The sequence below is a fragment of the Belonocnema kinseyi genome, chromosome 8, assembly GCF_010883055.1.
Source record: "Belonocnema kinseyi isolate 2016_QV_RU_SX_M_011 chromosome 8, B_treatae_v1, whole genome shotgun sequence".
In the NCBI taxonomy this organism is placed as follows: Eukaryota; Metazoa; Arthropoda; class Insecta; order Hymenoptera; family Cynipidae; genus Belonocnema; species Belonocnema kinseyi.
Window position 1 is genome coordinate 113,445,785 of NC_046664.1, and position 15,573 is coordinate 113,461,357.

The following is a 15,573-nucleotide window of genomic DNA, read 5'->3' on the forward strand; positions in this document are numbered from 1 at the left end:
TTATGGGGGGGGGGGCAAATGATCAAAAAATAAATAAAACTTGAAGTGTTATCATTTTAATTTGCAACTAAATAATTTGAGAGGTTTCAATCTAAAATTATCGAACACTTTCCATTAAAAAATTCAGATGAAATATTTAAATAGCTTTAAATTTGAAATTATTCAGTATATTCTGCAGACTACTAATTTAAAATGTCTATATTATTAAGGCTTTAAATATTTTTGAAATTGCTGTTCTGGAGACTAAATAGCACTTATTCTTTTATTAAGAAATCACAACCAAAATTGTTGAAAAAAAGTTTTTAAAAGAGTTTTAAAAACCTTAAAAAAGGTCAGAGGTTTTAATAGTTCAATATATGTGATAGAATCTCTTTAAATATGAAATTAGTCTATACTTTTTCATGTTTGAGCTACAATTATTCTATTTTAGAGTTATAAATTACAGTCGTGAAAAACCAATACAATGTTTTAATTAATTTATATATAAAACAAAAAATCTAAACTGAAGGTCTAAAAATTTGCAAATTTTACAATTAGTGTTATGTAAATTGTATTGGTATCTTAAAAGAGTATAAATAGTTCGCAAATTATTTTTTTAATTTTCTTCAGTTTACATTTTTTACATACCTAGATGTCAAAAAAGCCTACCCAATTTTTTCAAATTTTAATCGCTTATTTTCTAAGAGAAAATCATCCCTGTTTACCAGTCACTGAAATGGTTTAGAAAAAAATTGCCAAGACCCAAGAATAAAAATTGGATGTACAGCGAATTTTTAAATTTTAAATTGAGATTCTCTTTAACTTTGTGATATCAAAAATTTCCATACACATTTTTTTAAAATAATACTGTAGGAAAAAATCAACAAGATCGAGCACCGAAATTATAATTAGAGAAATTTTCTGTAATTCTATGGGGACGACTGAAATATCCCGAAAAATATTATTCCCGACTCGGTAAAACTCTCTGTCCCAAAAAATACAATTCCAAAACTAATAAAATTCCTGAACAGTTCATAATATTAACGAATTTGAAAGTTCCCAAATAATAAGACTCTCCAAATAAAATTGTTTCTTAATCAATATTAATTATTTATTAAAACTGCGATAATAAAATATTGTTATCAAATAAATTTTTGTTCAATATTTAAAGTGTTAAAAATTATTGTTTGAATTTAAAATTAAAATTATACAAAAAATTTTACCGACAAATTAATATATAAAAACACGTGTTTTTAATTAACATTTCGATTTTTCAGTACAACTTTTGTGATTTAAAAAATACTATATACGTTTTCAACCAAAATATTTTATCCAGAAATATATTTTGTTTTAATTATTATTTTAAATTTCAACAATAATGTTTAAATACTTCAAACATTAAAAAAGTTGCTTCTTTGGTATAAATATTTAATTATTTCAATTAAAAAAAAAATTGTTAAAGAAAAATGCTTTCAGCACTTGTTTATCTTGAAATGTCTTTCTATAATATTTTTTTGTAATTAAAAATATGATTTTACGAGAACATTTTTTTTATAATTAAAAAAAGACTGTACCGAAAACATGGATCAAGCTTCAGATCTGAAAAAAATTCAGCGATACATACATGTCAAACTTTTCTAACCTCAAAAAAATTTTCTACTGCTTTACCGTCATATTTTACGAAGAATGAGAAAACAAGAATTCGACTTCGTAGTACGATGAGGGCAGCACCTCGATAGGGCAGAAAATGTGATGTCCTATATATATAATTCCCCACTCCGACGCCCCGTACTGCATCTACGTTTATAATATCTTTGGTCAGATCAATGCTACGTCGGTTTTTCATGACCAATTGTGGACTCTCCTTAATCCAGGTGGGTCCTGCAACTTGGTGGTACAAAATACGTACAAGCCGCGTTTCGTAAAGTGACCTCCATATTGGTTACCATGACAGTGCAGAGACGCTTTTCTAACGATTCAAATAAGTTCGCGTCATGATGTAGCACAGCGTTTCTCAAACTTACATACTCAAAAGCTGAAGTATTCCTGATTTAAGGTCTAAAAAGTTTGATCAGAAAAAGTTATCCAGCTTAGGGGCACTATATGTGAAACTTGAAAATTTGAAACTTGCACTAACCTAAAATTGGAGCGGGCACGGCTTCGGATTGAGATCAAAAATTCAATTTTTAGTTTTAAGAAAGTATAAAAACACCTCTCGTGATATTTGAAGATATGGAGACTCTAAGTGAGAATAAAAAATTGTTCATCCAAAAAAGTTATTCAGTTCGGAGAAAATGAAATTTTTGTGTGATGGTATCGCGGGATTATTTGTATATTAAATTAGACACTACCTGAAATAAATTATTTTGGCGAATAAAAACCAAACTAGTTACATTACAAAAACGTCGTAAAAAAATGATGAAATTAAAAAAATTTAAGTTTTATTTCAGGATGAAACTGGTATTTTACTTCAATTAAATTCAATTTTTTCATCTCAGTTATTAAGAAACGCTTAAGAAGAGAAGTAGTACTTGTAAAACGTCCGAAAATTACAAAAATTGAAATAATATGCTGAATGGGGGTGCAGTACAGTAAGTCATAAATTTCATAAAAATTGTTGATCATAAAAATAAATCTTGTATTGCATTATTATATTGTATTATTATAATAATCACAATAATTCTTCATTTTATAAACAATGATTTTATTTTTAAGCATTTATGATTAATTTTTATAATAGTTACAATTATAGAAACATTACTTTAGCAGACTTTATACAATTACTGCAAATGATGTATAATAAGTTCAGTAATAAAAAACAGACTACAAGAAAATTTGTATACTTTCTTCGTTATTTTCAAAATCGGCCGTGTGCATAGTGTGGAATTATAATTCTGCAAATATGTTGCAAAGCACTTACAATTTTTTAATAGCACGCTTTTCTCGTTTTGATATTCTTTATAAATATATACTTTTAAAAATGGAGGTTACTTTACGAATCTCTACGGACCATTTGATTGGTTCACTTTTTTTTAGTTGCGCGTGGCGGGACTATAGCTTCTTGGATCATGGGCTCCTGCTAACAAACTGAAGCGCAGACGACGCAGGCTGCACAATCTCTTAACCTATAAAACACTTGATTTGCAAATTTAAAAAAAATAATTATGTCAAATGCATTTCTCGACATTGATGATTCCTTTTTGAATAGGAATCTGCTACTGGTAAGTCTTTGAATTTTTATATTTAAAGTTTGATTCTTTCTGGATATTTTGCTAAACCAGTTCTATATTCAACAAATCTGCCGAAAGTTTTCAAATTTCACGAGTTTGTTTTTTTGTTGAGATTATAATGCTAGAGGATCCAACTCCTGGAAGTTACATTTTGCAGCATGAGCGTTTGAAAAGGAGATCCAATACAGCAACTCCATAAGGTTATTAAACTGCAATTGCAGAATAGGGGCGTCACCGGTTTTTTTGGCTGGAAAACCAGTGTTTTTCTACAAAAAAACTATTAGAATCTTTACCTGAACGTGAAATGAAGCAATTTGAATAGACAGTAGTTTAAAATTATTGTTACTTTTGTTACTACGATATCTTAAATATGGGTATGTCACGATATCAGAATGATCATATGTAACTCACCGTTTAGGTGCTTTTAAACATCCGAACGGCCAGAAACACCCTTTTGACAGGTCACAAACGGTATGTCGTGACAGACCCATATTTGATACGTCAGAAGTAACAATCATTAAAAACTTTTGCGTCATCAAACCGATTCATTTATCTTTCAACTAAAGATTCTAATAGTTTGTTGCCAAAAAAATTGTTTTTCCTGCCAAAATAGAGGTCATACCTGTAGTTTGAAAAAAAAATAACCCCTGATAAAAAAATGTAAATTGACTTCAAAACATGTTCGTCATTATTATTAGTTATTTTAGTTTACTTTATTCCTCTTTTTTTCTTTTGCTACATATTTGTCTCTATTAAGCCGGAAAGAAGTTATTTTGAAAACCGTTTTTTGATTTATGAATTTTTTATGCTCCGTTTTTGTCACATAAAATGTTTCATGATAAAGTAGATTTAATTTCAATCTTGAATAGGCATATCTTAAGTTCTTAAATCTTAAAAGTTGCAAAATGACAGGCCCATCAATTTGGCTAAAAAATCGCATTTTTAATATATTTATTGACTAAGGATGATAGGAAATTGTGGAAAAAAAACGAATAGATTATTCTAAAGTGTATGGTGAACAGGAAAATAAAAAAATTTTAAGAAATATAAGATGACGAAAAATTAAATATCTCAAAAATAGCTCATTTCTGCAGTTTTCAATTATGTATTTTAAAACTTGGCTAGAAAAAGAAGTTTGAAAAATATTCGATCCTCTCAATAGGTCAAAGTTTTGAGAAAATCAAAGTAGCGGCAAATAAAACTTTCGAACTAGTTTTACTTCCATACCTTTTAATGAAATTCTTTTAAACCTTTGCAGAAAATCAAGTGTATCTGAAGGTAGAGCACGCGCGACTCGACAACAAGACACTATGTTATCTTAGACTGTTTTCTTGGTAGTAAATCTTCAAACTTTTTAAATTCATGATGCGGCCAAATTTTGTTTCCAAAAATCAGTCAGTTTTAAAAACATTCAAGGAGATCTTTTGTATGTGACATTCTGAGGCATTCACAATTAGATCAAATTATTATTAAATTTTGAAGTATGATAATCCATAAATAGCTTATATATTTCTACAGTTTTCATTGAAAAATTTTCAAATTTATCTAGAAGAGAAATTTGGTTTTAGATTCTAGGTACTCATAAAAAATTCAACATGTCAGCCAGCCAAATAAATAAACTGTTATATTTTTACATTCTTAAATTATTTTTCATTCATTTGAATGTCAGGAATTAAAAGAGGGGTGTCGGGTAATACGGACCACTTAAGATTTATTAGGAATAAACTAGCCCTTGCCGATAGAAATAGTAATACAAAACGTCAATTGTAATTAGGGAGAGGATTAGAGCCCCTGCGGAGTTAGCTGACGAACACAACTCGGTTCTCACATGCGTAGAACCTCAGCTGCTAAAGCGTGCGCGTTGAGAGACGAATTGCACTCGTCATCTAATCTCACAGTGGCTCTAATCCGCTCGTTGAATATAATGCTAGAGCCTCTACTAACAGCTCCAAACGAGTTGTTTAAAGAATAATAATTATATAAGAGAGGCTAACAAAGTGATTTACGTGAGGACCAGAAAAGGTTACTCAAAAAGAGAGTTGGCATAGATAACAATATGCGTGTATTACGCGACGCACGCATGCGAATCAATCGGCACGGCGTGCATGCACCTTAGCAGACAGATGCGCGTTCAGTTTATGGACATATTGTTAGTACGACGAGCTATTCGCATGTGTGCGGGCCTATTGTGCGCATGCAGCGATTCTTTAATACAGAAATTTTAAAATTAATTATTATAAATAATAAACTTAACACAGATATATTTTACAACAAAATATATATTTGAAATTAAAAATAACCTTTTCCAGCCTTTACAAATTCTTATTAAAATAATATAACTTAAAATTCCTGAAAGTATATGAACAGAGCCTCAAACGTACATTCCCAGATAGCACAAGAGTTTGCGGCAAGTTTGCCTACATCATGCGATGCAAGGTTCGGGAGCTTGCATCGTAAGGTTCAGGTAAGCTTCCCGAAAATAAGAAAATATCTGCCATACGGCAATATTGCAAAGCATAATAGCGGAAACGACCATGGGAACCTTCCTACAAGCTTGCCGGCAATATTCAGGGAACATTGGAACAAAGTTCGTGGGAAAGTTTTATTACAATTTTTTTTAAGTACAATATATATTACACTTTTGTACACAAGGAAGGCGGCATTCTGGAGGAACATTAAAAAACGACTGCTTAGCCCTAGATGCCATAGAAATCTCTTCCGCAATGGATCAAGTTAAAGTTTGACAGGCAGTGGTTCCTCAATCTTGCTTCGCAATATTGCCGCATGGCGTACATTTTCTCATTTGCAGGAAGCTTGTCTGTAGTATACCCTGTTAAAAATGAAAGGTTGAAATCCAATTGAAACCGGAAAGGAACCGGTTACATACCCTTTCGGTCCTTACCCGGTTCTATACTTTTGTGAACCGCCTACTTGGTGCTACCTGATTTCTATCTGGCAAAAGGAACCAGAAATTAAAATAAAGATATACTTCTTCACCCGGTTCCTATCCGGTCTCTTTAAGGCACATGGCCACTTTTAAATTATTAAGTGAAAGTGTACCGACTACCTGGTTCTACTCAGTTTCTATCTGGCAAATGGAACCAGAAATTAAAAGAATAATATACTTTTTTAACCGGTTCTTATCCGGTCTCTTTAAGGCAAATGGCCACTTGTAAATTATTAAGTGAAAGTGTACCGGCTACCTGGTTCTACCCGGTTTTTATCTGGCAAATGGAACCAGAAATTAAAATAAGAATATGCTATTCTACCCGTTTCGTATCCGATCTGTCTAAGGCACTCAGCCACTTGTGAATTGTTAAGTGATACTGTACCGGCGACCCGGTCCAACCAGGTTCCTATCTGGCAAATAGAACTGGAAATTAAGATAAGGATATACTTTTCTACCCGGTTCCTATCCAGTCTCTCTAAGGTACCTGGCCACTTGTGAATTATTAAGTGAAAGGGTACCGGCTACCTGGTTCTACCCGATTCTTATCTGGCAAATGGAACCAGAAATTAAAATAAGGATATGCTATTCTACCCGTTTCGTATCCGATCTGTCTAAGGCACTCGGCCACTCGTGAATTGTTAAGTAATACTGTACTGGCTACCCGGTCCAACCAGGTTCCTATCTGGCAAATAGAACTAGAAATTAAAATAAGGATATACTTTTCTACCCGGTCCCTATCCGGCCTCTCTAAGGCATCTGGCCATTTGTGAATTATTAAGTGAAAGTGTACCGGCTACCTGGTTCTACCCGGTTTTTATCTGGCAAATGGAACCAGAAATTAAAATAAGGATATGCTATTCTACCCGTTTCCTATCCGATCTGTCTAAGGCACTCGGCCACTCGTGAATTGTTAAGTGATACTGTACTGGCTACCCGGTCCAACCAGGTTCCTATCTGGCAAATAGAACTAGAAATTAAAATAAGGATATACTTTTCTACCCGGTCCCTATGCGGCCTCTCTAAGGCATCTGGCCACTTGTGAATTATTAAGTGAAAGGTTACCGGCTACCTGGTTCTACCCGGTTCGTATCTGGCAAGTGGAACCAGAAGTTAAAATGAAGATATACTTTTTTACCCGGTTCCTATCCGGCCTCTTTAAGGCATGACCACTTTTATGATTTTCAGCCTATTACAATCTCGGAATCCAACGATCTGGATGGTCACACACAATAGGAGCCGATAACAAAGAAGTACATATTTTTGAGTTCCTGATATAATCGTCGATCACTTCAATATTCCTGATACATTTACTAAATATTCCCATATACGTATTCTTTCAATATTCCTAGATATTTCTGGTATTCTTGATATTCTTTATGCTCTCAAATATTTTGGATATTCCAAAATATTTCCAAATATCCCTAAATATTCACAAATATTATGATATATTCCTCGCTTACCTTTTGCGCTCCACAAGCTTTTAAAGATTTCAAATTACACCAAACTGTCGTTTTCAGCCACCCCGTTCTCAACTTTCCTGATTTCATTTGAAGGCCATTTGAAGGCAACCCGTGAAACTTGACTGAAAGCGAGAGTTTGGTGTAGAAAATATTTTCAAGTTTTTAACTGATTTTAATGAATTCCCAAATCATTTAACGGGATTTAAAAATTCTTTTAAATTAATAAGGATTAAAGTTTATAAATTAATTTCAAAAGATTTTAGAAAAATTTCAAAAAGTACAAGAATTTTCAAGAAATTTTGGACTTTCAAATACTTTTTATGAGATCAAGAGATTTTTATTGATCTTAAGGGATTTTATGGCATTTCAATGGATTTTAAATTGTTTAAAATGTCGGTAAAAGAATTAAAAATATTACAAAGCATTTAAAATTATTTTTAAATATTCAACAGAGTTTAAGGATTTTCATGTAATTTAAACATATTTTTATGTATTTAAAATAATTTTCAGCAATTTCAGGGGATTTAACAGAAAAATTACTCCTGTCGAATTGCCAATTCCAAAAGATTTCGAAATATTTAAAAGAGTTCAAGATATTTTTAAAGTGGGTAGAATTTATATGAGTTTTGACTTCTTAAAGTAATTTTAAAATATAAATAATGTTCTTGAATTCTTTAAAGTCTGTTCAATCTTTTAAAATCTTTGGAAATTTGTGGAAATCTCTTAAAATTTATTAAATTTCTGAAAATACATATTGAATTTTTTTTTAATGTTTTAAAATATCTTGAAAATTTTTTGGATTTAGTTTACATCTTGTTTACGCTCATAAAATATACACAAATAATTTTTAACATTTCTAAAATCTAAAATCTTAGTACATATAACATTACAAACTTAAAAATATTTCAAATTTTGTTTTTGATACTTCAAGCTAGGTTAGTCGAGAGGCTTTAGGCGTTAGGAATGCGAAAGTTGTAGGGTTCGAACCCGCGGAGAATAAAAATTTTCATAGCGTGCGATTATAAATAGTGCAGTGATTGTATAATACTGAATAATAGTGTACTTAAACATGTCAACAAATATTAGAATATAATGGTAATAATATAATAATACAAAAAATTAATTTTTTGCGGTGAAAAATTGGTTATCATTTTATAGAACTGTTCTCTATAGTTTCAAGACTTCTTCGATATAGACTGTATTTAAGCTAGGATTTTAGATTTAATAGAACTATTTTACGTTTTTCGTAACCTGCCTTTTAATAGAGAATACGTCACCGCGGTATAATGCCCATGTAGAAATCTGGTAGATGTTATATGATCCCAGATAGAAATCAGTCAAGTGCCGGGTATAAACCAGGTCCAATCCCGACTACAAACCGGATACAAATCTTGAAGGTCCCGGATGAGAGCCATATAGAAGCCGGAAATAAATATATAAATCCAGATATAATCCGTATAAGGGCCGGTTATAAATCGGGGACAAGATCCGGGTACGTTTCGGATAGTATCACCTAAATACCGGGTAGAAGTTTGAAGGAACCGTATAAGACCCATATAGAAATCCGGTAGATATTCTGTGTCATTAATTTTCCTGACATTAAATTAGCATACTAATTGGTCAGTTATGACAATCCTCAAAGCACAATTTAGGAATTCGGGGACTTCTGAGCCTCTCGAGTGTTGAAAGTACTCGTGCTGAAATTAAATTTGAGAAATAATTGTATAATTTAAAAAATTAAATAATCATAATGATTAATAATAATGAAATAAGCTAAAAGTTATGTTATTTTGTCTTGGTCTGCTTTCAACACTTGAAATTGCTCCATTGTACTTACTGAAAACCGTTCCGGTACCTTATACAAATTCTGCGTCAGCTTTTTGGGTTCGCCAGCTTTTTGCATTAAGAACTGTATTATCTTATCCATTTTTCCATCCAGCTGCTCGATTAGAATCTTCACACACGATTGAGAAGAACGCGACCCACGCTACCGCAAACCCCGACAACGTGTTGAAATGGGACGAGAGAAGTCGATGAGTTTCGGGCGACGCTCCACATATTGAACGACTGCATACGGTTATTAAAAATAATTTTATTTATACTTGAAAATAGAACAAATAAATACATTTCTTTTAAAAATTAAAGCGGTAAACCCAACTCACAGTGTAGTTCCCCGCGGTTTAGTTCTTCCTCGAACTGCTGGGCAACGTAGTTTCTCAAAGGAGCAGGGCGAGAGCGGTCACGACTGTCCAATTGAAAGGGCCACAGTGCGCGACTATCACAGTCGAGTATATTGCGACTTGGGTGTACTCTCTAATAGATCTCTCATAAGTGAAGTGCCGGGCAGTGTGTAATTTTTGGTGTAGATTTATAATCTTTCGCTGTCAACACATTTTCCAGTTTTTTTTTGTATTTTGCTTATTAAAATTATGCAATATATGAAAAAGCCAGTTTTCCCTTTCTTAACAAATATTTGTCAACAGTTCTCGTATACAGTGTTGTTGAAAACCTGCCTGGTTGTATTGTGTGTGAATATGACTTTTAGTGGCTGTTTTCAGTTTTTTCTTTTCTGAGATTTCAAAAAAAAAAATTAACAAAATATTGATTTTTTAAGATTTTGAAAAAGAATGCTTTTTAAGAATTTTGAAATATTTGAAGAGGATAACAACATTTTCTTAACTTTTATAAGAAAATCTATGTAAAATGATTTTGTCATTTTTTTAAATTAATTTGACGAGAATATTACAAAAGATTTCAAACTAACGCAAACATCTCCTTAAGGCATATTTCCGCAAAAACATTGTTTTTTTACTGGATTTTTTTATTTAAAGACTTACTTCAAAGCCTAAAAATCAAAGTTCTAATACTTGTTATATTATAGGTTAATATAATAATTATTTTAGGTTGAAAATTTCATCTTTTTGATTGAAAATTGAAGTATGTTTGAAAATTCAACTATTTCATTTTCTTTTTTAATGTTTGAAAATTTATTTTTTTGGTTAGGAATTTAACTATTTCTTGAAAATTTGTTATTTTTTAAAGTAGTATATTACATAGCAAGGAGGAGAGCACCGTCTTTTCATGGTGAGCACAATGAGCCATAAAGACGGCTCTCCTCCATGGCATGTACTGTTGTTTTTTTTTTATAGAGACGCGCAAAATGGAAAGTGTGTTCTGTTGATGAGGAATTGAATGTGATTTTTTCGTTTCAAGTCGAGGAATCAAGCACATGTAAAGGCTTCCACCAGTTAATGTTCCTCGCTGTGCAACCATGGATGCGCCTCCATTTTATATCTAGTATATAATGTTGGACCTGATATCCTAATACCACTTTTCTACTGTGAAATCCAACATTATATATGGGGCAGAATACGTCAACTGTTCCCTCCTAAAATTACATTTTTTTTGGATCGGGTTGAAACTTGCCTGGAATATAGTCCTAGTGGATCTGCATTAATCCACCAAACAATTGATTCATTTATCAACCGGTTGTCAATATACATGGGTCTAAAGTTTTCACTTTTTTACATGTTTTTTCACTGTCACGTTAGTGTTACTTCTTTTAGAATGATCCGATTTGACTTTTATTATAGTGTTTTGGAAACCTCTTTTCATGTACTTTAAGACTATTATGACGACATATTTTTAGAAAATTTTGTGTATGTTTTTTTTGAAAATCAAAATTGATTTTGATTTTTTTTTTAAAACATTTAAAAAATTTTCTAATTTAAAAAATATATTTTTTTAAACGCTTTAAAATCATGCGAAATAAAAAATGGACCGCAAATGTTTTCTTGGTTTAATTTAGATTTTTACGCTTATTCTGATTTAAATAAAAGGTGTGAGATGAAATATATAACGTAATTTATATATTTCTGCACAGATAATCATGTCGAAAAAGTTAAATATAATTTAGACTTGAGATTAGACATTATTCGTGCCCGAGCGCTGCGGAAGTTTAACGTGATACCCTTGAGTGTAAAAATCTAAATTTGACCAAGAAAAAATTGGCGGCCGACTTTTTATTTTACATGATATCAAAGAATATGAAAAAGCTTTTTTTTGATACAGAACATTTTTTTCTTTAAATATGCTTTTTAAAAAAAATCATTTTGAACTTTGATTTTCAAAAAAAAAAATTTGTTTTAATATACCGTTATAATAGTCTTAAAGTACACGAAAATAGCTTTCCAAACCACTACTATAATGTAAGTCCAATCGGATCACCCTAAAGGAAGTTGCACTAACGTTAAGGTGAAGAAACTCCTGAAAGTTATAGAACTTATAGTTTGGCAGGACTTGCACTCGCTAGTCCCGAATGGTCAAATTTTACATCCTGTAAATAATTCTGCGGCGTTCATCCACGCGGACTTACTCCCTCGCGATAGAACAGGGACTGAGAGCGAAATACGTGAAGAGCAGAATATCCACGCCACGCCAGCTCTTCCCCTGTTTATATTTTCTCAGCTTTACGAGCAAGGATGCTGATCGCATTCATTCGACATTGATTTGTGTTTCTTTGACAGAGTCTTACCTAATCTATATCGATAATAACGAGGGGAGCGAAGGTGTTTGGCTCGCGTTCCCCTCATAGCTTTGCATCACAGTCGAAGGCGTATGGCGCACCTCTTTGGATGACGACGATGGACGGCGATACTCCAAATGTCATTAACTGTGAGACTGTAATGAGAAAAAACATCTCTAAGAAAAGGAAGTTTGGGAAAGAGAATGAAAATGAACCTGCCAAAAAAGCTTCAACCGGATCAACTGTTACACCTCTGAAAGCTGAAAATAAATTCAAGCCGCTTGAGAACCTGCAAACCGAAAACAGCAATGACAGCATGGATACTGAAAACACGAGTCTCTCTGGATCTGAAGACAGCGATCATGGATTGTCAGACAACGTCAAAACCAAAAATCCGCCGCCGATTATGGTCACTTATATAATCACTAACCTTCAAGGTCTATTAAAGGAACTTCGACGCAAGCTTCAGAATCCACCAATTTTAAAAATAAACTAAGGAACATATACCTTCAGACACCACAACAAAACGGATCATGAGGTATTGGTCAAAGTCTTCGTAAATAATGGTATACACTTTCACTCGTATGCCCCGAAGGAATGTAAGCATTTAAAATGGTCATCAAAGGTTTACCAGACTTCACTCCAGATAAAATAAAGGAAGATTTACACGAGCAGGAGCTACCTGTCACCAGCTGCAATCAAATGAAGAAGAAGGATGGATCTCCCCAAGAGCACCCATACTTCCTAATTACTCTCGCTCCTGGAACTAAAATCGGAATGGCTTTTAAAATTAAATACATCCTCAATGTAAAAATTCGACTAGGAAGATACAGAAATTCTACTGGAGTGACCCAGTGCCATAGATGCCAGAAATTTGGACACGGTACTGCGCACTGCAATCATCCTCCAAGGTGCGTTAAATGCTTGGAGGAACACTTGACTAAGGGCTGCCACAAGAACCGTGAAACGAAGCCAGCTTGCGCAAACTGCAAAGGTGAACACAGCGAACTACAGGATATGCCCAACCTACAGTGAGCACCTAAAAAAAGTTGAATTAAAGAAAAATTAAGGTGCAAGAACAAAAATCCAGCCAAGCAGTAACATCCCAACAACCTCATTTCCACCACTGAAACCGACGGCTGCTCAGATATAATTAAAAGCTCGGGAAAGCGGACAAGAAAGAAACATCGAAACGAAGCATCAGACCCAAAGAATAACAACGACTCCATCCATAGGATCATCAAGAAATGTAAATAGTATAAGTGATGAACTAGCCAAACTAGATGAACAAATTAATCTCAATGAATTTCTCCAATTATTAAAAACCATCAGCAAATCCTTGAGTAATTGTAAAACTAGAATAGAAAAATTCACCGTTATGACTCAACTTCTTTTAAACTGTGACGCAAACACATAATAGACTGGACAGATTATTAATAGCATACTGGAATGCCAATGGACTTACAGGAAATATTTTAGAAGTCACCTTTTTTTTGCATAAGCATAGAATAGGCATAATGCTGATCTGTGAGACAAGATTCAAAGATAAATCCAAATGTAGAATCACTGTTTGTACTGTAGTAAGAAAAGACTGGCCTGATAACAATTAAAAAAGGAATACAATTTCATGAAATAGACGTAGGAACGAAGAATGTAGAAGCAGTGTGTATTCAACTTAAAAACAACCTCAAAATAGTTTCAGTATACTTGCCGCCTAACAAAGCTCTATTTAGCTCAGAACTTGATGAACTCTTTGCGACAGGAAAGAAGGTATTGATAGCAGGAGATCTAAACTCCAAGCATAAAGCTTGGAACTGTTGCAGAAATAATAAAAATGGGAATACATTATATATAACTTAGAATGTCCTGAGGGCCATACACTTTTCCCTTATAATTACATGGCAGCACCCAGCACAGTAGACCTCACCATAACTAAAAACATAAAAAATATTGTAAGTGTTGAAACTAAAAATGAACTCGACTCGGACCACAACCCTGTAGTAATTGAGTTAAATAATTTAAATAATATACAAACAGTCCGTAAAACCTTCCTTAACTTTAAAAAAGCAAATTGGCAGGGCTTCCGAGAGAGCGCTGAGGCTATATTAGAATCAGAAATAACTTTCAATCAAAGTCTGAACTAGATGAAGGCATTGCTGACTTATCTAGTGCCATTAACCAAGCAACCTTCAGAAATATACCGATAGCTCGCCCTTTTCAAATCACTTATACTACACCCGGTTACGTTAAACAATTAATTAGTGACAGAAACAAAATTAGAAAAGCTTGGCAGAAAAGCAGAACCCCTTACCTGAAGTCGATAGTAAATAAATTAACGAAAATAATTAGACAATAGAAAAGGACAAAGAGAAATAACAACTGGACTGAAAAGCTTACTAAACTAAAAACTAAAGATAATTCTATCTGGAAAATAACCAAAGCCTTAAAAGGAAACACTAAAACTATTGTGCCACTTCTGCATAGCCCCCAAGGATTAGTCTACGCAGACAAAGAGAAAGCTAATGTCCTGGCACACCAGTTCAAACATTTTCACAGACTAACTACTGACTGGAGTAACAAAGAGACTGAAAAAATCGTTAATCCAAGGTATGATGAAATCGATAGCTCTGAAATCAATGTACACTTGTATCAAGTGTAGCATTAATAACGCCTAAAGAAGTAAAATTAGCAATTAAACAAACTAAACCAAAAAAGGCTCCTGGCTATGACAAAATTTGAAACAGAGTCCTTACAAATTTGGCTAAAAAAGTTACTGTTCAGCTGACTTATATATTAAAGTCTTGTCTCAAAATATCTTACTTTCCAAGCGCATGGAAGAAGGCGACCACCATTATACCAATCCATAAATTAGGAAAAGAAAACCTGTTTCCTCAGAGTTATCAACCAATCAGCCTTTTGTCTACCATAAGTAAAATCTTTGAAAAAATGATCTATAATAGACTTCTTGAACACGAAAAGGCGCACAAACAGATAATACCCGAGCAATTTGGATTTAGAAAAGGACACAATACTGTACATCAACTTTTGAGACTGACAAACCACATCTACAAAATTTAATGAAAATAAATGTACAGCGCTATTACTCCTAGATTTAGAAAAAGCGTTCGACACTGTGTGGCACAAAAGTCTAATTTACAAGCTCAGTAAATTAAACATACCGTTATATCTAATTAAGATTACAATTAGCTACTAACGCAATAGAAAATTTCAAGTCCTAGTCAGTGACAGCTATTCAAATGAGTGAGATATAGAAGCGGGCGTACCTCAGGGGTCCATACTGGGGCCGAGGTATTTTATATACTATGTTAATGATACGAGGGTGGATTGATAAGTTTCCGGCCTGACCAAGAGATGGCGCCACTAGGCCTACCTTGAGGTGGCGTTCTATAGTACCATCCTTAGATAGCT

At 33.1% G+C, this 15,573-nt stretch overlaps 1 protein-coding gene across 2 annotated transcripts in view; it reads left to right on the forward strand.

Moving 5' to 3' along the window:
• Positions 1 to 3,052: 3,052 nt before the first annotated feature.
• LOC117178816 (PIH1 domain-containing protein 1-like) overlaps positions 3,053 to 15,573 on the forward strand; it is a 113,635-nt gene continuing 101,114 nt past the window's right edge. For both annotated transcript variants that reach the window (XM_033370307.1, XM_033370308.1), the window contains exon 1: positions 3,053 to 3,200. In XM_033370307.1, coding sequence (XP_033226198.1) covers positions 3,144 to 3,200 — 57 coding nt within the window. In that variant the 5' untranslated portion in view covers positions 3,053 to 3,143. The remainder of the gene's footprint in view (positions 3,201 to 15,573) is intronic.